We start from the raw sequence: 24,956 nt of genomic DNA on the forward strand, positions 1-24,956 counted from the left end.
TTCCTGAGCAGCCCTTTGAAATCTTCTATTCAGCTCCTTAACTTCTTGATTTCTTCCCTTTGCTATGGCTTCTTGGCGCTGTAGTGCAATATTCAGAGTATTTTCTGACATTTATTTTGGTCTTCTCCTTCCTCCTTCTTTGTAATGACTTTTTGCATTCTTCATGAATGAGATTCTTGGCATCTTCCCACAGCTTATCTGGTCTTCATTCATTAGTGTTCAAGGTCTCAAAATTATCCTTGAGTTGGTTTTCAAATTCATGGGGGATAGACTTAAGGTCAAATTTTTATTCCTGTGGCTATGATTTAACCTTTTTTTAGCTTTAATTTGAACTGGCATATGAACCATTGATGGTCTGTTCCACAATCAGCACCTGGCCTAGTTTTCACTGCTGACACTGAACTTCTCCAATGATTCCATCCACAGATGTAATCAATCTGACTCCTATGCATCCCATCAGGTGAAATCCATGTGTATAGCCTGTGTTTATGTTTCTTATAAAAGGTACTTGTTATGAACTAATTATTGGTTGTACAGAATTCTATCATTCTATCCCCAGCCTCGTAACTGTCACCACATCCATATTATTCCAACTACTGATCCTTCTTTCTGCCACTCTGTATTATTTATGCATCTTGGTTACATGTTCAATCAATTCTCACTGCAATATTTGATAGAAATAATTTATTTCCTCCTCTTTGGCTCTGGTTGTAGGTGCAAAAATTTGAATGACATTGATATTAACAGGCAAAATCGATACTACCTGTGGATGAGAAAACAACTGAAAACCCAAGCTGATGCATATGGTTAAGCACTTTGTTAACCAAAGTGCTGGTTACCAAAATACTGGTGGCTTGACACCATTCAGAGGCTCCTGGGAAGAAAGACCTGGCAATCTATGAAAATGAAATGAAATAAAAATTTTAAGAAGTAGTTCTACACAATGAGATACCATCTCACACAAGCAATAAATGTTGGTGAGGATCTGGAATTATCATACACCGTTGGTGGGATTGTAAAATGGTACAGTCACTCTGGAAGGTAGTTTAGAGTTTCCTTAAAAAGCTGAACAACGAAATCCCATATGAAACAGCTACTCCACTACTGAATATATTGCTATTGTTTTTGTTACCCTGAGAAAATTAGAACTGAGACACAAACAGAAATTTGTACACCAGTATTCACAGTAGCTTTATTCACCATCTCATGGAAACAGCTCAAATGTCCAATCACAACTGAATGGATTGAGAAATTGTAGTACATTCACACAGTGGAATACTACACTGCACTCAGGAGCAACAATTTAAAAAATCCTATATAATTTGGGAGGGTCTGGAAAGCATGCTGAATGAACTAACTCAGTCTCATAAGGACAAATATTATATAGGAGAATTACTGTAGAAATAGAAATACAACTAATAAAACATGTATGAGGATCCAAGGCAGGAGAGTAGGCACAGAGGGGAGGAGCAAGGGCAGGGGGTAATCATAGGGCTACACAATTTGATAGGTGGAAGGAGGACTAGGCAAAGGAAATGGGAAAGATTTGACAGGGATCTGGAAAGACAGAGTAATGGTGGACATAGTTCAATGATGATTAATTTTATAAAATATAATGAATGGGAATTATTGTATGAAACACAATGTGAAAGAAGGATAATGTGAAACAAAATACATACAAACTTTGTAAGCAAGTAAATATAAAAGAAGAATGTGAGTCTTTTAATTTATAAAAAATAAATAAGGATTAAAGTGTCTCTGACTCACAGAAAAAAAAAAGGGGGGGGAAAGAAAGAAAGGAAAAAAGCAATTCTACTTGTACTCCACACACAGAGCTGCCAGGAAATGAAAAAGCCTCAATGGTAACTAATAAGAACAAAAGAAAACATAATCACTTGGGCCTTTGTATTTACAATGACTCAAGCAATTATATTTTCAATTGCTTTTATGCATCTGAAAGTTAGACAATGAATAAGGCAGGCCAAAGAAGAATTGTTCCCTTTGAATTGTAGTGTTCGAGCAGAATATTACATATACCATGGACTGCCAAAATAACAAATATAGCTTGGAGGAAGTACAATCAGGGTGTTCATTAGAGGCAAGATTTGGAAAATAATAACATTAAATGTTTACTTCCTTATGTGGCTAAAACAAGGGGGGGCAGGTATACTAAGATATAAGATATAAGATCCTTAAGATAAAAGAAAATAGAATAAAATGTACTTAAATATTTATCTATCCTTGTTTGTAGCTATGTGTCATTGAGTCACCTGAAACTCATAGCGACCCTATCCAACTCTGAACCTTGCCTTATCCTGGGCCAGCTTCACTGACTGTGATACATCTACCTCCATTAAACCAGCTACAGTGTCAATTCAGCTCTTTCAGGGTCATTTTCTCCTGCACTGTCCCTCCACCCTTCCAAGCATGATGTCCTTCTCCAAGGACATGCCCCAACTGACCATGTGTCCAAAGTATGTAAGATGGAGATTCAAAATCCTTGCCTCCAAGAAGCAACTTGGTTTCATCCTCTCCAGGATAGACTTGTTTGTTCTCTTGGTGGTCCATGGTATATTCTTTCTTTGTAATGACCTTTTACTCTCCTCATAGATGATGTCCTTGATGTCATCCCATAGCACATCTGGTCATTTATCATTAGTGTTCAATGCCTCAAAACTACTCTTAAGAAGATTTATAAATTAAAGTGGGATAGACTCAAGGTTGTATTTTAGTTTCTTCTGACTTGTTTTAATTTTATTTGGTATTAATGAAAACAAATATGAAGACATGTATATGCATATGTATGATAATGGGCCAATAACTTTAATATAACCAGGAAAGGAAGTGATCAATATGAAAGAATGACAGACTTCAAGATCTTGCTGCAGAAGATCAAAACCTACAGCCTTCATTATGGATTATATTTAACCATCAAGAAAACAAAAATTCTCATCACTGGACCAATAGGGAATATCATGATAGATGGAGGAAAGATTGAAATTGTCATCTTACTTGGAGCCACAGTCAACACCCTTGTTACTAGCAGTCAGGAGAATGTATTGCAGTGTTAAAGTCTGCAGTCAGAGACCTCTCCAAATCACTGAGAAGTAATGATGTTAGTTTGTAGACTAAAGTGAGCTTGATCTTGCCTCTAGTCTTTTCAATCATTTACTTTTCATCTGAAATCTGGACAATACATAAGAATGACAAGGAAAATTAATGCTTTTGAGCTGCGGTACTGGAGAAAAGTAACTAATATTCCATCTACTGCCAAAATAACAAACAGGTATGTCTTGAAGGTATCAGCAGAGTGTTCCTTGGAGGCAAAGATGACAAACTTTCATCTCACACACTTTGGGCATGTTGTTGGGAGAGGTTATCCCTTGGAAAGGGACATAATGCTTCCAAACATGTAGGCCAAGAGAAACAGTCGACCCTTAACAAGATGGAATAGCTGACTGTAGCAATGGGCTCAAGAATGTTAGAAATGATGAGGATGGCACAGGATATGGTTGCTGTGAGATATACTTGACTTGATGACACCTAATAACAAATACAAATGAAGTTTGATTCATGAAGCAAAGATGGCTAAATCCTGAAAACATTATATGAAATGAATGAAAGAAATTACTCCATAAGAAAATTATAAAGAATACATGGATTCTATCTTAATGAAATGAACTCTGGTGGCCTAGTGGCAAGAAGCTGTGCTGCAATTCTGAAGGCATGTGGTTTGAGGGTACCAGCTGCTCCGCAGGAGAAGGATGGACAATCTTCTCCCATGTGATTAACTGCCTCTGAAAACCTGCCAGAGGGTCAGCTCTGGGTCAGTTCTGACTCTATGACATGCAACAACAACACAACATGTTAATGAAGTCAGAATAGATTTGAGTGAAAAGATTTTCAATTTAAAATCTGTAAAATAGTTAGAGAATTTATTGTGGGCATTCTTTGAAGTAAAAAGGAATTGCTTTTCCAATATGGCTAAGCATTAACAAACTAATCTAATTTTCTTGGCTGAGATATACTTCAGTTTTCCAATCCACAATGGCTTGCTTGTACATACACTGTCACAGTGGTCTCTATATTACTCCTATGTTAGTACTGCATAGACTTAATGACATCCTTTTAGAATATATTGTATTATTAGGTAGAATAAACCTTTTTATTCAGAAAGCTTTTAATTCTAAGTTGCTTATTAAAAATCTCCCCAAAGAGCTTTCTGAGATCTTGAATAGGACTGAACATATGGATGAATTTGAGAGAAATGACATTGACATTGACTTCTCATTTAAGAACATGATCTAGGTCTTTATTTAGGTCTTTCTTTATGTATGAGTGAAACTCTGGTCACTTAGTGGTAGAGTTGCACTGCCAACCCGTTGGCATATAAAAACAACTACAACAACAACAACAACAATAATTTTCATTTGGCAACTAAGAAGACTACCTGGAGGTGGGGAGACGAAACCCAACCCTCACGGCTGTGAAAGTTCGAGCAGACTCATAGCTGACATTCCATTGGGTTTTTGAGCTGTAAATCCCATGGGAGGAGATTTCTCATCTTTACCCCTTGGTATAATTGGTGGATTCAAACCACTAGAAAGGCTCTGCGTTTATGTTAGCAGTGCAATCCCTACAGACCTATAAAGTACAGAGAAATCAAGTCACTTGGTCCAAATCAGTAGCTCGTAGAAGTTGTGAAATAGAACACAAATCATCTAACTCAAAATTTCACAATTCCATACAACAAAAGCAAAGATGGAAAAGAAGAAGAGAAAAAAGGAAGGGGTGAGTAAAATAAGGAAAGAAGAAGAAATATTCGTTCCTGAATTTTCCCAGTAATGTGCATTTTGCTCATTTATTCTACTGGTGTTACTGAGCCAACTATATGTCATTGCTACCTTAGAAACAGCACATCTGAAACTTGCCCTGTTCTGCACCATTGTCATGAGCTCCGTTAGGTTCAAGTCCATTGTTACAGTTCACTGTGTCAATCTTGTTGCGACTCTTCCTTTATTTCACTGACCCTCTCTTCTGCCTTGCTAAACCTGATGTATGTTTCCAAGGACATTATTATTCTACTGAAGATTCCTTAAGCCCTGTAGAATATTTCATACTTCTCTGAAACATTTTAGGCCAGTAAACAGATTAAGAATACTCTCAAGTAACACTGTTCTGCATGAATGATGCTGCTTTTGCTATTACTGCTGCTGTTGTTAGGTGCTGCTGAGTGTATTCCAATTCACAGTGATTCAATGTAATTAAGGAGGGCTGCTCCAAAGAGTTTTCTGGGCTATAATACTTACAGAACCAGATTATCAGGCCTCTTTCATGCCCTGCTGGGGAGGGAAGGTGGTGCTTCAAACTATTAAACTTTCAGTTAATAGTCAACCACTTAATACTTGTGCCATCAGGAAGAATCATAGAGTAGAAGATAAAGGGACTACAGTGAAAGAATAAATCTGCTTTCTCTGCCACTTTTCACCAGCATAAAATATGAAGCCAGGGTATAAAATAAAATCTGATAATTACAATAAGTACATGCAATATGATTTAAGTTTCAATTCATTCTCTCATAATTTTTCAACCTTAAGTCAACATTACACAAAAGTCAACATTACACAAAACGCGGTCTCTCTCTTAACATTCAAAAGCCACGTGAGAATATCTTCCCAGGTCTATAAGGGCATAGAAACCGTTACTTTCCTCTAAAGGACAAATATTGTACTCAACCTCTCATTTTAATCAATACCACATAACCCCTTGATACAAGTCCTTAAGTATAACAGCTCATTGCTGTCACTTTAGAGCTGACACCAAGCTGACCCTTCAGTGAGTTTCCAGGAGCTGTGAACCACACAGCAGGAGGCTGCCCATCTTCCTCCTGCTGAATGGATAGAAAATTCAAACTGCCTGCCTTTGGTTTGGCAGTGTAATTCCTCACCCACTAGGCCACCAGCATTCCCCAAGTATAACAAGTGAATGTAATTTCCATTAATTCTTACTAGCTGGCTTCATATTTGCAAATTTACAAAACAAAAAAAGGAATCCTCTACAGTGCCCTGTCTCCATGTGGCAAAAATAAAAACTCAGACCCTAAATTAATAACACAATTTTTCTGATTCGGAAGAGAAGAATATTTTGTTGTCAAAGGGTAATCAATATAGAAAAGGTGATAGATGAAAATACTCTAGGACCTTATACCTATCATCATGAAAACTCTATATTACTGAAAAGTACCACTCACCTCTATTAAACCCAAATGGAATAATGACACAGTGCAGATGAAATTCAGTCAGCTACAGGAGGAGTAACAGTTCATGCTTAATCCAAAATAGTCAGAATAATAAAGCATGGATAGTAACAGTGCTCTAGAGCTTAGATATCACAGCGTCAGCTCTGTAACATACCCATGACTGAGACATCATATTCTATCAGCAGCGTTGCCTCTTGTCCACACTGTTTAAGAATACTCATGGCTTCGGCGTGCGTGGTTCCAAGAAGCCGAATTCCATCCACACTGAGCAGCCTGTCCCCAGGTTTGATCGTGCCCTCTCTGGAGGGTGAATAAAGGAAGAGCCTTTGTTAATTTACATAATGGACTCAGCATTAATTGTTACTTAGCCAAAGTGGTTCCTTCACACACATTCTGCCATCCATCCCATTTGCATTTCCTTCTAAGCATCCAGGAGTGAGACTGTAAGTGAGTTAAGAGGTAATCCCTGAACAGAAAATTGCTGTAATATGAAAATCAGTAATGAGAAAATAACAAAGCAGTGGCAAAGAACAAAGTTTTCCAGAATTAACTCTTAGGGTACAGAAGTAATGAAGGCACATTTTCCCTTTCTCTGGGTTTTTGCTGGCGTGACTCAAATTGATTTATTAGAGCTCAAGAAATGGCACTCACCTTCTTTCCCCAAAGCCAGGTGAGCAGAAAAGCCTGCTGATTTCATTCAATTTATTACCAGTGAACCCACTCAGGATGGGGCGTGCTGGTGAAAAATTTCCCTAGTCTGTAAATTTCCCTACTGATTTATAAGACCATTTGGCAATCATTAAATTGATTCAGTCTCATACTCCCTGGAAGAGGCAGGCAAATGCTGTTCTCCCTGCTGTGAAGATAGACACTTTAGTCACTGAGGGAAGATGCCTTAGGACAGCTGTGATACCTCAGTGACATAAGGTAATCTAGGGAGAGCACCAGATTACACTTCTCCTGCCTTAGGGAGGGCCATGGAAATGAGAAACTCAAATGGGTAAACTGCAGGTTTAGGATTTGCAAAGCACAAAAATTATCCACCTCCTCTGATAATATATTTCTTCTAGACAATCTATTACATCTAAACAATTTCATCTTGCCAACGCTTCAAGTATTTTTTCCCATCTACATAATACACTTCACATTTCACCTAAGTAATTCTCTAGGTATTTTGGCTCTGTGTTTTTGTCTTAAATGTTTAGAATTATTTTATTTCTCAATTAATGTGGTAATAAGTTACTCACAAACTAGTAGCCTCTGTCTGACTTGTCTGTCAAATTCAACCATAAAGTTTAATAAGAAATGGAATTTTATTCTTATTTGCCGAGGAGATGTATAAGAATAAAGAAAGACAATCTCCTAGGAGCTTTTAACTTGGTATTATCTTTTGTCAATATATTTAAACACAGTTGTGACCAGTGTATTAATACCTTCGTACTTTATTTTAAACGTTATATTTTTTAAAAGTACCTGAGTTTCTATTACATTTCTTCTTCTTTGTAGCTGGCAAATTATTTAACCAAATTCAGCCTCAGTTTCCTCATCAATAAATATGGGTAAAAATACTTTCTTTAAAGACTGGCTATAAGGATAGAAAAAAGCCTAACGAGCAATTATCAGTTTCAAGCACATATTAAGTGCCAATAAATGTTTTGAAAAAAATTATTATTACTTTATCTGTTGTCTTTTTTCCAGTTTTTAATTTTTTCCTTTTTTATTGGTTTGCATAATTCATATACACTGTGTTTCATTCATGTACATTGTGTTTTATACCATCTTTCATTTATGGTGTATTTCATACAATCATTCATAGACATTATATTATATAGAATTAATTAGTATTGACCTATGCTGACTTTTTAAAATAAAACTTTTATTTTATACTGGTTTACTTACAAAGTTCATCTACATTGCATGTGTTGTCTTTTTAAAGAGGTTTATATCTTTTTATTGGTCTGAAGCATCGTGAAGATACTCAAGTGTATGTCCCTCTTACTCTTCTTACTGGTGGGAGTTGTATTCCCCTCCACAATGGAGTCACCTTTTGTGATGAGGGAACTAATATGAAGAGAATTGGGTCCTCAAGTGCTTACATGAATTTACTTGACCCTCTACAGGGTTCATGATATGAAAGTTGAAGAAACTTTCCTTTCCCATACTCAAATTAGCAGACAGGAGAAAGCTCTAGAGACTGACCTTCCCCTTCCATCTTCCCAAAAGTCACTTCCTTTCTGACATATCCTCCTTAAAAGGCAACAGCAATAGCAATACTGATAAGGATGCTGTTAATAGTTAAAACCATACTAGGACTACTTATCTTTGCAGATCTGGAGAATAGCAATTAGAGGTGATGCATTTTAAATGCATGTATTGAAAGACTCCGTTTTTTACCAAGGCCCTTTGGAATAGCAGGCCCTCTGTGAGGCACCATATGTTGCTATTTTCTAAAAGCAAATTAAACTTTTTTCAGTCAAGTCAATTCCAACTCATGGGGACACTGTAGGACAGTGTAGATCTACCCCAGAGGGTTCTTCAAGCAGACTGCCACATCTCTCTCAAGGGATTGCTCACGAGTTCGAATCACTAGGCTTTATAGGGAGAAGCCACATGCTTTAACCACTGTACCACAAAGCACTCTCAACTGCCCTCCAAGGGTAACCGTTCTACAGGAAAATGTATTATTTAGATTTTACAGTGATGGAAACTGAATCGAAACATGTTAACTCACTTGAAAATGATACATGGCAGAAAGTGGTAGAAGTTAGAATCAAACCTTGTTTAGTTTTCTGACTTCACAGCCTAAAGTCTTTCAATTTTCACATTCTAACATGTTTACTGAAAATCTATCTTTACTATAAAAGTTGTATCTCATCAACTTCAATGCCAAAGTCCCCAGCTTTACTTAACCTGGTTAGATGGTGACACAGAAAGATGATGTTTACCTGTCAGCAGGCCCTCCAGGACGAACACATGTTATCACAACTGGACGAGATTTATTTCTATCATCATGCGCTCCCCCTAGCAAAGACAAGAAATAAGGCTGAAAATGCTTCCACTATTGCCATTTAAAAAATTCACTTAGAAAATACCAACTGAGAACTGAAGTACATTTGCTGAAATAGTGAAGAAAACATGAGAAGTTTTCCTTCAGGCATCTAATAACTTTAAAGGTTTTATTCATTTCATGCAGAGTATATTTGTAAAGTCCTCATGTCTTCACCTCTCTCTCTCTGTGTGTGTGTGTGTGTGTGTGTGTGTGTGTGTGTGTACGTAGGCATATATACACACACACACAGAGCTATAATGAGGGATAATATATCAAATATTTGCCAAGTGACATGGCAAAAGCATCAACTAATTGCAACAAATAGTGGCAGATTGAAACCACCTCCAGTTATAAACAAAGTACAGGTATGTCTACCTAGTGACAATGAACCTGGATTATAATTCATTTGTGGAAATCTCCAATTTGGCATAAAACAAAAGTTGAGTTAAAAGAAATAATCCAAATATTTGGAAGAAAAATAAATATGAGAAAACAACATGTCTGAAATGCTATCCATCAGAGTAGGAGGGGTTCAATTTATTTTTATTTTTTTCCCCAAGGGGAATGGAGGAATTTTGCAACCCAGGTAAATGCTTAGATAAGGATTTCATTTTGCATAAGAAAAAATTTTAGTAACAACAAAACCTCAAGATGAAAGGGGATTTACTGTAAATTCTCTTTTTAATCTAGGGCTCCTCCATGAATCTATTCTTTCTTTAATCTACGCTCCTCAGCCTCTGCTTGAAGCACTAGTATTGACCTGCTTACTAAATGTGAAGCGGTCCATTTTACATCTGGACACATATGAGCGTTAGGAATATTATCCCAGTATTGAACAGATAAGTATCTTCCTGAAATTTTCATTCATCTCTTACCTAGTCCTATTATCTAGGACAGGGAGCTCTGGTGGCTTAGTGGTAAGAAGCTGTGCTACAATCCCAAAGGCACACAGTTAGAATCCACCAGCTGCTCCATGGAAGAAGGATGGACAGTCTTCTCCCATGTGATTTAATGTCTCTGAAAACCCACCAGAAGGTCAGCTATGGGTCGGTTCTGACTCAATGGCACACAATAGCAATATTATTTAGAACTGTAAGGCAAACAGCAGGTGCCTCCAGCAGTGTGAATCTAACAGCTGCTCTGTAGGAAAAAGATGTGCAGACCCCTCTCACTAAGATTTACAGCCTCAGAATGATGCAGGGTCTCTGGCTCAATGCAGTGCGCTGAGTTGAAGTGTGGCCTTTGCTATTATTTGAAAATAATGAATCGAGTTTTCTTTATCATTTATTTAGGGATTTGAAGCTGCAAAGGAAAGCAGAGAAAAGGCAGAGACCAGTGGTGGTCTCAATCCCAGCTGCACATTATGTTCACCTGGAATGGATTTTAAAATGATCACTGCTAAAGCTATAATGTGGATCAAATATGATTATCTGGAATTAAATGTTAAAAGAGTAGTAGTGGTTGTAGTGTACTGTCGAGGCTGACTCTGGTGGGTTTTCAGAGGCTAATCTGACAGGAGGAGACGGCCCATTTTCTCCTGTGGAGCAGCTGGTGGCCTTGAACTGCGTTATTTGGGGACTGCAGTGTAGCTTTTTTACCACTAGGCCACCAGAGTTCCCTTAAAAGAGTAGTTGTTGTTGTTAAGTGTTGTTAGGTGACTCATAGCAACCCTATGAACAAAAGACGTGAACACTTGTATAACTTTCATCCTTTCTCCGGGTTCATAGGGTTTCCGGAGGCAAGCGATTTCCGAAGTGGATACCACTCCTGCTTCCAAGCTAGTTTTAACCAGGGAGCTCCACCAAACACTGTCCACCACAGGTAACCATTCTTGAACTTGACACATCAGTGTCAGAGTGTTCATCTTCACAGCAACTACAAGTTACCTCTGTACAGCAAGTGGACACACCAGGGCTATCTGACCTAGAACAATGTTTAACCAAAATCAATTAAAGACAGGTCTAAGGGCGCAGATTAAAGTCACTCACCTTTGGCTTGGTAGCATCACTTTCTCTCCACTAGGCCAACTGAGCAATCTCTATGTTGTTGTTGTTAAGTACTGTCAAGTCATAGGTGTCTCATAGTGACCTTATGAACAAAAGACCTGAACACTTGCAGGTATGGCCAAACATTTCAGTATTTTAAAATTCCAGCATGCCCGCATTCTGGAGTACTCTGGGCCAGAGACCCCCAATTCATCTGGCAAGTCCCCTCTGCTGACATCCACTTGGGATGAAATGAAAGCCATAATAGTCTTGAGCGTTCCATACATATCCCTCCTCAAGATGAAAGGGGGCATTCTAAGGTCCAGCTTGAGCCAAGATTTACAACACAAAAAAAAGAGAAGACTCTCCTAAAATTTTATAGTTAGGGTACTCATTAGAAAAAGTTTCTCTAACCATAGAGAGAGATCTGCAGGCCTAGTGGATAGAAAGTTATGCTTCCAAGTCAAAGGTGGGTGATTTTAATCTGCAGCCCTCTGCCCTGGTTTTAATTGTTTTTGGTCAAACATTTTTCTAAGTGGTATAGCACTGGTCTGTCCATCTGCTGTACAGAGATAACTTGTGGTTGCTGTGATGCTGAACACGGTGACACTCATGTGTCAAATGCAATAATGGTTACCCATTGTGGACATTGTTTGGTAGAGCTCCCTGATTAAAACAAGCTTGGAAGCAGGAGTGGTATCCACTTCTGAAATAGCTTGCCTCAGGAAACTCTATGAACTTGGAGAAACGATGAAAGTTATACAAGTGTTCAGGGGTTTCGTACATAGGGTTGCTATAAGTTGTTTACGACTCAATGGTACTTCACAACAACAACAACCCTAGGGAAAACCAACTTATTGGTAAAGTGATTTACCTATTAATCCAAACCTTCAGAGTGAGTTTGGTGGTAAGGGAATATGAGCAAATGAAACCGTCAATGATTTAGGCTAGCTAGAACATCATTTTAATTCCACAGATTCCATGTTCTGCTTGAAGAAATCAAGGCTTAGGGGCCTTTGATAGAGAGAATGAGAGATATCAATTAATTAGGTAAAAGCTTGTTTTAATGCTCAACGCCCCATTTCAAATGGTTGATGAGAAATTCTCCAGTACTAAATGAGTGTGTTTCATCTGCAATGCTTTTCTCTTTCCCCTGATTGTCCTGTGTTCTTCACTGACTTGTGTTCAGCTCAAATGCCCTCTATACCATTAAGTTTGGTCTGTGAGAACATTTACCCACAGAATTTTCTCATTCTTCAATCTTTTCTTAGTTAACTAATGCTTTTTATCTTTCTCCCCCTCCACTTTTATCTTTTGAGCTAACAGCTGGGGTGGAATTGAAAGAAAGGTAAACTGACGTGCAGTGAACTGGGCTTTAGGTTGCTATGGAGTGAAGTTCACTGGCAGCAATGGGAAGTATCTAATGAATGGGGGGGAATTAAATGGAAAGAATATGCTGTAAAACATATATATGTTGCATTAAAAATCATTTATAAATTTTTTTAGATAACAAAACAAAAGAGATGGGAGTTGACAGTCTTTTAAGCAAAGAAGGTTCTACAAGTAAAATTCAGAGATGTAAAAGTATAAGTCCATTCTTTTATTTGATCTGATAAATTATGCAAAATTCAACAAACTTTCAATTTTTGTAAATGACCAATGTAGTTAATGAAGTCTATAGAAAGATGAAAAATTCTTATTACTTCACTCATTCTTTAAAGAGCCCAAGATGTACGTACCAGGCTATATTCTGCAATGCGTGTGCATGCATATACACAAAGGTAGTTAATTAAAGGAAATTACACGGCTTTTGCTAACATTACATCATCAACTGTATTGAAGTGGTTGTGAACTTCAAGTGCTCTTATAATTTTTATTTCTTAGTAATAAGTTAGCATTAGTATAGCATGTTATAGCATTTTTATTATTGGCTAACCCAACAGTAATCAATGAGTATTTGCAAGAACAGTAATTTCTAAAGCTTTTAAAGAATTAGACTTGCATGCATGTGATTCAAATATCTTTCTTTCATACCTATATCTAGAACAGATTTTTATATATATCACCCCCTCATGGGCCCCAAGTTATTTGCACAATTACTTTTAATTATATTCATCTATGTCTCTTACACACATATATAGAGATAAGGATAATGATTAATGATTAGCATTTGTTTCTCTAGTTCAAAGCAGGCTCTGATCAGAAAAATGTGTTACCTAAGTGTCTAAATCATTCACTGAGTTTCTAGTTACCCATTCACTGTATTGTTACTTAAGTACCTTATCAACTTCTGTCATAAATTCACTGAACTCTGATTTCCTCTAAATAGGATTGTTGTCTTATAACCAACTCTGTCATAAGTACTTTGTTCTATGCTTGCATGTTGTTATGGGCTTAATAAATATTTGATTGTGTGATTTGTTAATGAAATGAAGGCAAATGCTTAAAGGTCAATAATTTAAGAAAAGTCTAAACAAATGAATGAATCTTTTATACTTTAGTGTATATGTGATTACTAAAATGTGCATTTAACACTATTTAATGGTTTAATAATTTTGGTAGGGCTTTGACTTTGGTATAGTACAAAATCTTACAGGTAAACAAATTACCTATGTATCTGAATAAAAAGAATTACAAAATTTGAACCTAGAACAAATTATGCTGAGACACACAAGTTCGTCTAAAAGGGTCAATTATAGTACAAGTCATTAATTTTTTTAAAAAAGCTAAGGAAAGGGAGCTCTGGTGGCCTAGTGGCAAGAAGCTGCACTGTAATCCCAGAGGCATGCAGTTCAAATCCACCAGATGCTCTGCTGGAAAAGGTTTAGTGCATAAATAGAACAAATTTTTGAGGGTTAATAGGGATGAGAATGGAGAGTAGGGAGTAAAAAAATGTAAAAAATCTAAATGATAAAACAATAACAGCAAAAGTCAAGAAGTGATAATCCTGGATGCTAACTACTATTCTTGCTGAACTATCCTGTACTTAACATTGCAAGCTGCAACATAAGCATAGCCTTTAAGGGTTAAAACTTGTAATAAGGAAAAAGAAAGCCATAAAACTCTGAATGAATCATTTTATAGGTAAGATAGAGCTGCTTGAAATCTTTATTATGAATGTCATCTCATAAGAAGATAAGTTGAGTTTAAATTCAAAGAAACCAACTGTAATTCTCATGTACATAGGTGCTCAAGGGATCAGATTATCTTCAATCCATTTAGTAGTGCTACATTAACAAAATGTATTTCAGGAGAAACAATTTAAAGCAAGTTGCTTAAGCCCAGAGTATTAAACCAAATCAAACCATAATCAACATTTTTGATTCAGTGATACAGAAATGCATGAAAGGGAAGACCAAAGAGAGGTCGAAAAATAAAGTCAGTAAAATGACTGTGAATGTGAAAAGGATTACAAATCATGCTTTTTTACACTGTATTGTTGTTGCTGTGTACCATTGCGTCGGAACTAACCCATAGCTGACCTTCTGGCAAGGTTTCAGAGGCAGGTGAGCGCACAGTCGGAGAATGTCCATCCTTTTCCAGCAGAGAAGTGCCCTCAAACTGCGTGTCTTAGGGACTGCAGCACAATATCACCTTTTTGCATGATGATTTTTCTGATTCACTGTAAGTATTTCACTGATAAATCTTCCAAAGATGTTCAGTGGTTCATCTTTTCTAATACCTACCTCGTATTACGAACCCAAAGGTGTTGCCTTCTTTATGTAACGTGACCTCCACTGTTCGGAAAATGATACCTGATCCTTGTACAGCTGTATATAGGAAAAAGAGAGAGAAACTGTCAGTGTTAAGCTATAAAATGCACTTAAAATTTTCATGTGATATAAAACATCCCTATTGATAATTAGTTTTGTTTTGAATGTAATAAAAACAATAATTTCCTGTTAAAAAATCTTAGGGGAAAAAAAGAATTGCAATGACATATAAATACCAGAGACAGTCAACTACCTAAGTAAATCAGATTGCTCAAAGCAATACCCAAATCATAGCTATTTCCTTTCCTTGGATATAAGAAATTTCTAGGAAAAGGGTAACACTTCAGTTCGTTAAACTCTATATAATGAGGGGACATTCTTCTATGATAAATGGAACTAATTTTCACTTGTTAAATAAAAAATGTTTCTTGCAAAGCTAACATTTACTTATTTTTATACTTCAAACCACCATAGTTATCCTTTGATTGTTATGACTAAAAGACACTAAAATACAGGTGCTGTTGAGCAGACTCTAATTCAAGGCAAGTCCATGTGGTGTAGAAGTGTTTTCAAGGTTGTGTGGCCTTTTGGAAGTAAATTTCCAGGCCTTCCTTCTGTGGTACCTCAGAATGGGTTTGAACTGCCAACCTTTAGCTTCACAGAAGGGTGCCTAATCTTTAGTGATACCTAAGGTGTCACTGCAATAGATTTCCACTGCCATACATTTATTCTGGAGGCTTTAAATCTTTCTGGGAGCCCACTGCTTGACCTTTGCCTCTTGGTGTGGCTGGTAGGTTTTAACATCCACGCTTGGGTTAAGACTGCAATGCTTAATCCACTACATCACCTGGGCCATTGAGTCAGAAGTGATTCATAGCTGACCTTCTGGTGGATTTTTAGAGGCTGAAAAATGTAGAGCAGGAAGTTGCCCATCTTTCTCTCCCAAAGCAGTTTGTGGACTCAAACCACCTACCGTTGGGTTGGCAGTGCAACTCCTTACCCATTAGGCCACCAGAGTTCCCTTATCAATACATGAGGCTAGGACAAACAGATGCTCTGACATGATATAGAACTATTTTAAAAGCCCTCAACATACCACATCAAAGTTGGAGTAAAAAAGGACTAAATCTTTACAAGAATATTACTATTGAATGGAAGAAAAAACCCTTAATTTTAGTTGATATCACCATGATTAAGCTGTGTTTGCCTGAAGATTGCTCTTAATTTTACAAAGAAAATCTGTGTTGCTAAATTTCACTCTCTGATTATAGTACACATGTATTAGTGTTGTACGATGGTATAAATTACCCAAATAGTATGAGAGACTTTTAAGGAATTGGCAGTGATTCTGGTCATATAGTAATTACACTAATATTTCATTATTAAAACACAAAATTCCCATGTATCAGTATTTTATAATTAGAAATATAAGCATATTTTTCTTCTTAGAGGCAGAAAAGCTTGTGTATTAGTTGCATAAGTTGATGGGTTTAGGCACTTGTTTTGAATTTGTACATGTTGTTGTTAGGTGCCATTGAATTGAGTATGACTCATAGCAATTATAGAACAACATTTCTGAATCCTTCTTTTATCCTGTGCCATCCTCATACTTCCTAACACATCAGAACCCATTGCAGCAGTCATTGTGCCAATCCATCTGGTTGAGGGTCTTCCTATCTTTCACTCACCCTCCACATTTCCAAGCATGATGTCCCTCTCCAAAGAATAACTTCTTCTGGTAACATTCCCAAAGTGTGTGAGGTAAAGCTTTATCATCTTTGCCTCCAAGGAGCACTCTAGTTGCACTTTCTCTAAAACATATTTGTCCTTTTTACAATCCATATTCAGTATCCTTCTCCAACATCACAGCTCAAAAGCATCAATTCCTTCCGTCGTTCTTATTCATTGTTCAGCTCTCAAATGGATGTTGTATCTATATACATTAATGTGTACTTAGTGTCTATATGTATTCAGCATTCAGCATCAGGACAGTATGACATTAATACTATTATAGCCTGAAGGATTTATTATATAAAACTATTAAAAAGAAATACAGAGACAAAATTTAAAGCAATGTTTTAAGATGAGCTTTTCTTGCTACTTACATAAATAACAACTAGTTTTAAGTAAGTATTAATTACAATTAATGTTAATTTTTAGAAATTCTAAACATTTAACTAAATGGGCAGCATTATGAAAGGTACATATTTAAACTTAGAAAGTTACACATTACCCATTTGGGATAGAAAGTGCAACAGAACTTGGGTCTGCTGAAAACAACATAAACCTACAGTTGAACAAATGTTTGGTATACTGCTGATTTAATTAAATGTCATATTCTTGCCACCTAGGGAACTTCAGTTTATTCTCATCAACTAGGAACTGTACACAGACATAGCTGAAAGTGTTGAGGTACAATTTTAATTAAAGGGAAAAAAATGAGCTAAACTCAAATGTTTTCTTATGAGCCACCAGTTACTTTAAGAAATTGATCAAGAACATGATCTTTGTGCCCTCTTGCCAAGGAAGGAGAGAAAAGTATATGGTAGAAGCAATTAATGAATATTTCTTGTGTGCCAGGCACTTTACAAAATGGTTTACACTTTATTTCATTTAATTACTATATCAGCTTTAAATTATAAGTGCTCAAATTCTATTTCAAGCCAGCTGGACTTGCTGGCCAGGTGTTTGTTCTGGGAATGCAAGGTCCTATAATATTAAATTTGCTTGTGCTAATCTCATTAACTATAAACTGTTAAAATTACATCTAAACTCATTATCAAAAGAGGCAGGGAAGACCAGGAAAGAAGGCCAAGAAGAAATAACAAAAGGAAGTGTGAAGGGCATCATTGAAATGTGATTGTCATCAACGTCATGAAACATAATGTGCATTAATTGTTATATGGAAAACAATTTACTTTGTAAAATTTCACTCAAATCACAATAAAAATTTAAGAAAAAAATCAAGTCAATGTAAAGAATATGTAGATTATTCTACAGCTTCAGATGATCCACAACATTGTTTTCTTCATTTATAAAGATAAATGTGAATGCCAACTACATTATAATAAAATTAGTGAAATAGATATGGTCTTTGTCATATTTATGTGCATGACATGCTCTGCATAACCATATTTTCATGCTCAATGACAGACATCCTGTATTGCTGTTCAAATTTTACTTATTACTACACATGTGCATGCATATGCATCCAAAGGTGCAAATTAGTAGTTAACTCAAAATATTAAAATTGGTACTGAGGAAAGTAAGGCAGAAACCAATATCATAACTCATAAATATGCCAATGTTTTAGTTGTACTGCCTGTGTTTCTATGTGTGAGTAGGCATATATTTACAATACAGTTGTTTTACTTTGAAAGATTTTTATAAATGACATACTCTTTCTTCACCCTTTGTCCTTACATCATAATTTTAACAGAATAGGCTGCCCATATTTCCCAATTTCATTATATTGAATTTGGCCATGTGACTTGCTTTGGCCAATGGGATGTTAAGAGATATGAGCAAAGGTTAGACATAAGCTCATGTGGTTGGGCTTGTTTTCATAAGAGATTCTCTTGCTCCTTCAGACTGGATTCCAACTGAATCACTTGGACAAAACCTGATTCAAACTTAAACCCATATACTGAAGTTGAGCTGCCCAAGTGAGCCTAGGCCAGATCAGTAAAAACAGAGACCGATGAACAGTGTTGTTTAAATCTACTGAATTTAGCAGTGAATTGCTTTGCAGCAGTGGCTGCTGCTCCATTTAATAAAATGCTCATTACATCAAGTCTCTAGTTGGCACGCTGCTTATTTAATAAAATGTCATAGTTTTGCTATTTTGAACATGGGGTTTTCCTTGAGGAGAACAGGAATCCCAGAATACTTGATTGTGCTTATACAAAACCTATACTTAGACCAGGAATCAGCCCTCAGAACAGAGTATGGAAACACTGCAGGGTTCAAAATTAGGAAAGGAGTGCTTCAGGGATGCATCCTGTTTCCATACCTTTTCAATCTACATGCAGAACAGATCATTTGGGAAGCAGGAATTTATGAGGAGGAATGTGGCATTAGGATTGTAGAAAGGCTCATCACAACCCTGCTTTCTGAAACTGAGGTGGACCTGGAGAACTTGCAGCAGAAGGTCAAAGACTGTAGTCTTCAATATGCATTGAAGTTCAACATCAAGAGGACAATGATTCTCCCCACTGGACCAACTGGCAGCACCATGATGAATGGAGAAGAGCCTGAGGTTGTTAACAGTTATAGCTTGATCGTCTCCACAATCAACACTCTTGGCACCAGCAGTCAGGAAACCAAAAGATAGATCTGCTGTCAGAGACAGTTCCAGAGCACTGAGAAGCAATGATGTCAGTCTAGAGAATAAGGTACACCTGATCCAGGACTTAGTCTTCACAATTACTTGCAATTCATCAGAGAGCTGTATAAAAACTATGGATGATAGAAGAAAAACTGATGCCTTTGAATTGTGGGGCTCGAGAAGAACATACTGTGGACCACCAAGAAGACAAGTAAGTCTTTATTGGAGAAAGTGAAACCAAGTGTCTCCTTCGAGGCTAGGATTTTGAAGCTCTATCTCACATATTTTGGGCATGTGGCCAGGAGGAACTGATCCTTGGAGAAGGACATCATACTCTGAAGGGTGGAAAGACAGTGCAGGAGAGAAAGACCCCAGATGAGATGAATTGGTACAGTGAGGAGGGCAATGGGGGTACAGGTATGTCCAAATCAGTGAGACTGGCTCAGTAGAGGGCAAGCTTCAGAGCTATTGTACATACGGTTGCTAAGAGTTGCAGGTAGTTTGATGGCACATAACAACCACCACATAGTTTTGCTATCATGGAGTTTTGGTTTCTTCTAATCAACTAGGAACAATACATTAAAATAGCTGAAAATATCTAGATACAGTTTAACAAAATTTAAAAAAATCCCAAGTTAAAACCTAATGTTTTATTTCCACTTGAATAAATCTGATTAAGTGAATGCTTTTTTCTTCTTTCAGTAAGGAAAGAAATGAAGAGATATACAGATGTTTCTGCTTTTCTCCTCCTCTCTCCCTCTCACACATACACAAGGAATTCTTTTTTTTTTTTTTTATGTGCGTTCCTCTCTCTCTCTCACTCACACTCACAGTCACACATGTGCAGAGAGGTTGTATTCAAGAGAGAACCCTACTGGCACACTAGATTAAGCACTGCACCGCTATGTGAAAGACTCATGGAAGAAAGCTGTAACTGTTTCCTTCTGTAAAGATTATAGCCTTGGAAACTCTAACTCAACTCAATACCACTGAATTGATTCTGACTCATATCAAACTTCCATCCTGTTTTCAAGGCTGCAAAGAGTAATGGGAGGAGATTACTCATGGTAGTTAGTACTATAACATGCTACAGCCTATACCAGCAGAGGAAACCTGAGAACAACAGTTTTACTCTGTCCCATAGTGTCACAAGTGAGCTCTGGTGACTTAGTGGTAAGGAGTTGCACTGCCAATCCCAAAGCATGCCATTTGAATCCACCAGCTGCTCTATGGGAGAAGGATGGGCAATCTCTTCCTCAGAAAACTATGAGTCTGTTCTGACACAATGGCACCTAACAACTACCAAGGTTCACAACAATAACATCACCGGATCCCTATTAATTGGAATCAATTCAATGGCAGTAGGTTCAGTTTTATTGTACAACAAAGTGTTAAAATCCTTAAAATGAAGCGAATGCTGCAATAGCTGCCATCCTGGGTGTGTTATTCCTCCATGGAAGCCATGTCTGAATCTGTGGTGTGCAATTTTGAAGTGACACATCTGACAGTAACAGTCGTATTTATGTTATCCTTTAGTCTTGACACTCCTATTATACCTTCTTTTCCAGTTGGCAGAGAAGCTGCATTTGCCACAGGTTGACTTTGAAAGTTCTGGGCTTTAGCCTGTGAGGACAGATGAGGGAGGACCAGGCCAGGGTTCTTCCTGCAGTCGCCCCATCTCCTCTACCTACAACACGCAGGTATGAAACTCCAAGTCCCAGGAGTCGTTGGGGCAGTGCCATCTTTAAAAACTTGGATTTGGGCAGGAAGCCTGTGAGGACAGACGAGGGAGGGCCAGACCAGGGTTCTGCCCACAGCTGCCCCCATCCCCTCTACCTACAACATGCAGGTATGGAACTGCGAAAGTGCTGGGCTTTATAGTCATAGTAGCCACACAATTTGTATGTCTTATTACGATACTGTGTAAAGGATGGCAATCCCCTTACTATCTTGCTTCTGCAGCTGAGATCCAAACCATCTTTGCAGCCTAGGCTTGCCTTGAGAACTGGACAAATATCCCTCCCTGAGCTTGCTTACACTATTTTCTCTGTCTTCAATGGCCTCTATCTCTTTACCCAAACTATCAAAACTGTAGTCTTCACAGTTTCCTTCTAACACTGGTTCAAACTAAATGCTCACTTTTTTTTGGAGTTCTCTTTGATTTTGCTACTGTCATTTTTATTTCTCTCCTTAGATTGCTACTTAGGTGTTTACTAATTAGAATGTAATTTTGGCTAATTTACTCTATTTTCCAAAACCCCCAGCATAATACTTCAATAAAGCTAACAGTAATACATATTTTCTAATAACAACACAATGATACTATTGTATTACAATAATTACTATTTGCAGGAGCAAATACAAGCAGGAGTCCTGCTGAACAAGTGGTAAGGAGTTGCACAGCAAAGGCATGTGCTTTGAATCCAACAGCTGCTCCACAAGAAAACGATGGACAATTTACTCTTGTGCAATTTACTACCTCTGAAAACCTGCTGGAAGATCAGCTATGAGTCAGTTTCGACTTGATGGCATTTATCAAGAAAAAAAACTACTATTTGTTGAGATTTGTTGAATATCTCCTTTGTGCTAGGTATAAAACTTATGCTGTTTAAACCCTATGGAATAGGTCTGTTTTGTTTCTAATTTAAGTTTATATCTGAGGAAACAAAAGATCAAACAGAAGTGAAGAAGTCTATCCAAAATCATATTGCCAGAAAGAAAGGAGAAATATAGATGGGATACACATCCAGGTCTGGCTGATTACAAAAGGAATCGACTTAATCACTGAAGTATATGTCACTGCTAAATTAAAGACTTACAGAAAACAGCATCAGGACATTGCTGCTTGTTCTTAGCATTAATTTTACACTTTAGGCCTTTAACATACTAAATGTCTACAGAAGCCATGCTTTTCATTCTTTACAAACTATGTAGAACTTCCGGACTCTCATGAGGGCACATTAGTAGCACTTACAAAGTAGGTGTTTTGACTTTTGGCCAGGAATTCTCTGTGATCATATCATCTAGACTTGCTAGTTTATATATGTATTTCTAAAAATGTGAAAAATCAACTAATACAAAGTAAAATGAGTCCTTTTCAAAGATAGAAGATACTCTAGATCAGTAGTCTTAGAACTGGAGTTCTTCTTGGTGATATCAAAAGAATTTCTAAATGTTTTCTGGGCTTGGTTCCTATTAAGTGGATAATTTTGCAGCTCCCTAACTTTAATTTTAACATTTTCCTGAAAGTGAGGCATCTAAGAATGAGTCTGTAATCTGCTAGTTCTTTTGCTTCTATAATCCACCTCTTCCTATTTTACCAAAGGTATATTTCTTACCTAACTTGGTACAACATTACTATGATGCTTTCTTCCTGAGGTGTAAAACTCCGAAGCAAGAGACATGAGGAGGTTTGGAAATGAAATTGATCCTGAATGTCAGAACTTGAGTAAACAATATTGAAGGAAGGAGGAACTTACTTCACACAGATCAATTTCATAGCAAATTTTGTGTTTTGGCTCTCACTTCTTCCTCTTATCATTGTCAATCCGTCATCTATCCATCTATCTTAGATTTTGGAACCGCCAAAGCTGTTAAAGCTATGTGTGCTGGCATTTTATCTCTCACTGCCATTGTGTCAGTTCTGAATTAAACAGTGACTATCTGTCAGGTTTCACGGGCTGTAAACTGTGACGGGAAGAGACTGCCATCTTTCTCCTGCAGAACAGCAGGTGGATTTGAACTGCTAGAGAGTGTAGGTTTTGGATTATCAGCATGACTTGCTGCACACTATGCCTCTAGAGCACATTTACTTTAATTAAGAAAGGCCACGTTAGGGGAGCTCTGGTGGTATAGGGGCAAGAAGCTGTACTGCAATCCCAGAGGCGCACAGTTCAAATCCACCAGATGCTCTGCTGGGGAAAGAGGGACAATTTCCTCCTGTACCAGTCAGATCTGATTTGACGGTACACACACACAAATATATATATATGAAGGCCACCTTATGGAAAATTAGTCTAATTTAGATTATGATTTAACAGTGAGACTCTTTCTGCCAAATGGATGGCAAACAGTCTCCATAAAATAAATGAAGTCATCTATAGCTTTAAGATTTGAGTGAAAACAGTGTTTAAAGACATAAAATAAACATGCTGGAAATGATATAATTTCTAAGTATTTATACTATGAAAAATACTGTAAATGTTATGCTAAAATGGGTCACATAACATTTTAAAATTCTTTAAAAAGTAATGCTTGCAAAAGATGTTTGAAGTCACTGCTCTATATCCAAAATTAAATATATACATACCTAAAATATAGTTTGTTAATGCTCTCCCCAAATACAGTCTGAAAACATCAAATAATTTTTAAGTGAAAGATAGCATTAAGACACATGTAAATCAACCATACATTTTCATGGAATTGAGTATCTGAAAATATAAGTGCCCCACCCAAGGTCAAGATTCAGTTTTTCCTGCATCATATACACACTCTCTCTCATTCTTTCTCTTTTCTTTCTGATCCTTTTGGGACTCTAGAGCATCAAAACTGCTTTTGGAGAGAGTTGCCAGACTCGGCCTTGGGCTACTTATCTCTAAGCAGTCATCTTTCTCCATAAGGCTTCAACCCTGGGCAGCCTGCTTCAGCTCTAACTATCTGAGCTAAGTGAAAGCAAAGCTTCACTTTAATCTTTCTGACCTCATGAACTCCAAGAGCTGATTAATTTCTCCAAACATAATAGAAAGAGGCACAGAGTTAATCCTTGGAAAACAGACTTTTCTCTTTCATTTTCACATTTGTCTTTAAATACATTTATGTATTTTGCTCTGTCCACCCCCCTTCAAATCAACTCTTTGGCATGAAAGAGGAAAAGCTGTCTTAATCCCTCAGGTGCGTGGTAGGCATTAATCTCTAGATATTTCTTAAACACACCTTCTCCTCTCTAACCTGACTACAGTTATATTTACCCAGGATATCACTTTTTTTTATGAAATTCTCTCACAGCCACCTGGCTCATATCTCTTGGCTATTCTTCTGTAAGATAGAGCTACAAAGTCAGATCTGATAATGCTGCTACTGGGCTCTGAAAGCTTTCAGAGGCTCCTTACAGCCCACTGGATGCATCCAAGCTCCACCAAAGTGTACAAAGCCCTCAAGTCTTTGTCTCTGTCTCTCTGTGCTCATCCCTCTCCCTCTCCAGTTTCTTGATATTTCAACCTGTTTTATGGTATATTTAATTATCTCCCTGTCTAGAATGTCCCTTTTTCTCTTTGGCTTGAAAAACCTTCTTCAGGTCTTTCTGGAAACTTCCTAACTCTGTGTTACCCACAACTCTCAACAAATTGTCCCTATTGCCTTTACTTCTGAGAGCTATATGAAGAGTTTCTCCTAAAAAAGTTTTGTGTTTCTAGATACTCACATGCCCAGTGAATTAAAATGCATAATCAAATAATATTAGCTCCAAACATCTGGTTTCCTTCAACTCCTTGGCAATAGTTTAAGAAAGTGATTTCAAAGTAAACTAACTCTTAAAAAGTCAAGGAAATCCACTACTGGGAATATACCCTAAAGAGACCATAAACGACATCCAAGCAGATATATGCACACCCATGTTTATCGCGGC

General features: G+C 37.2%; 1 protein-coding gene across 1 annotated transcript in view; it reads right to left on the reverse strand.

Annotated features, from left to right (window-relative positions):
• Nucleotides 1-24,956, reverse strand: part of GRIP1 (glutamate receptor interacting protein 1) — a 271,569-nt gene that overhangs the window by 194,005 nt on the left and 52,608 nt on the right. Inside the window, exons 4-6 of the mRNA XM_006886100.1 lie at nucleotides 14,980-15,063; nucleotides 9,205-9,280; nucleotides 6,414-6,559 (exon numbers count right to left, since the gene is read on the reverse strand). Of these exons, the coding sequence (XP_006886162.1) occupies nucleotides 6,414-6,559; nucleotides 9,205-9,280; nucleotides 14,980-15,063 (306 nt within the window). The remainder of the gene's footprint in view (nucleotides 1-6,413; nucleotides 6,560-9,204; nucleotides 9,281-14,979; nucleotides 15,064-24,956) is intronic.

Source organism: Elephantulus edwardii, unplaced genomic scaffold (genome assembly GCF_000299155.1).
Source record: "Elephantulus edwardii isolate Elephantulus edwardi_28Jun2011 unplaced genomic scaffold, EleEdw1.0 scaffold00047, whole genome shotgun sequence".
NCBI classification, from domain to species: Eukaryota; Metazoa; Chordata; class Mammalia; order Macroscelidea; family Macroscelididae; genus Elephantulus; species Elephantulus edwardii.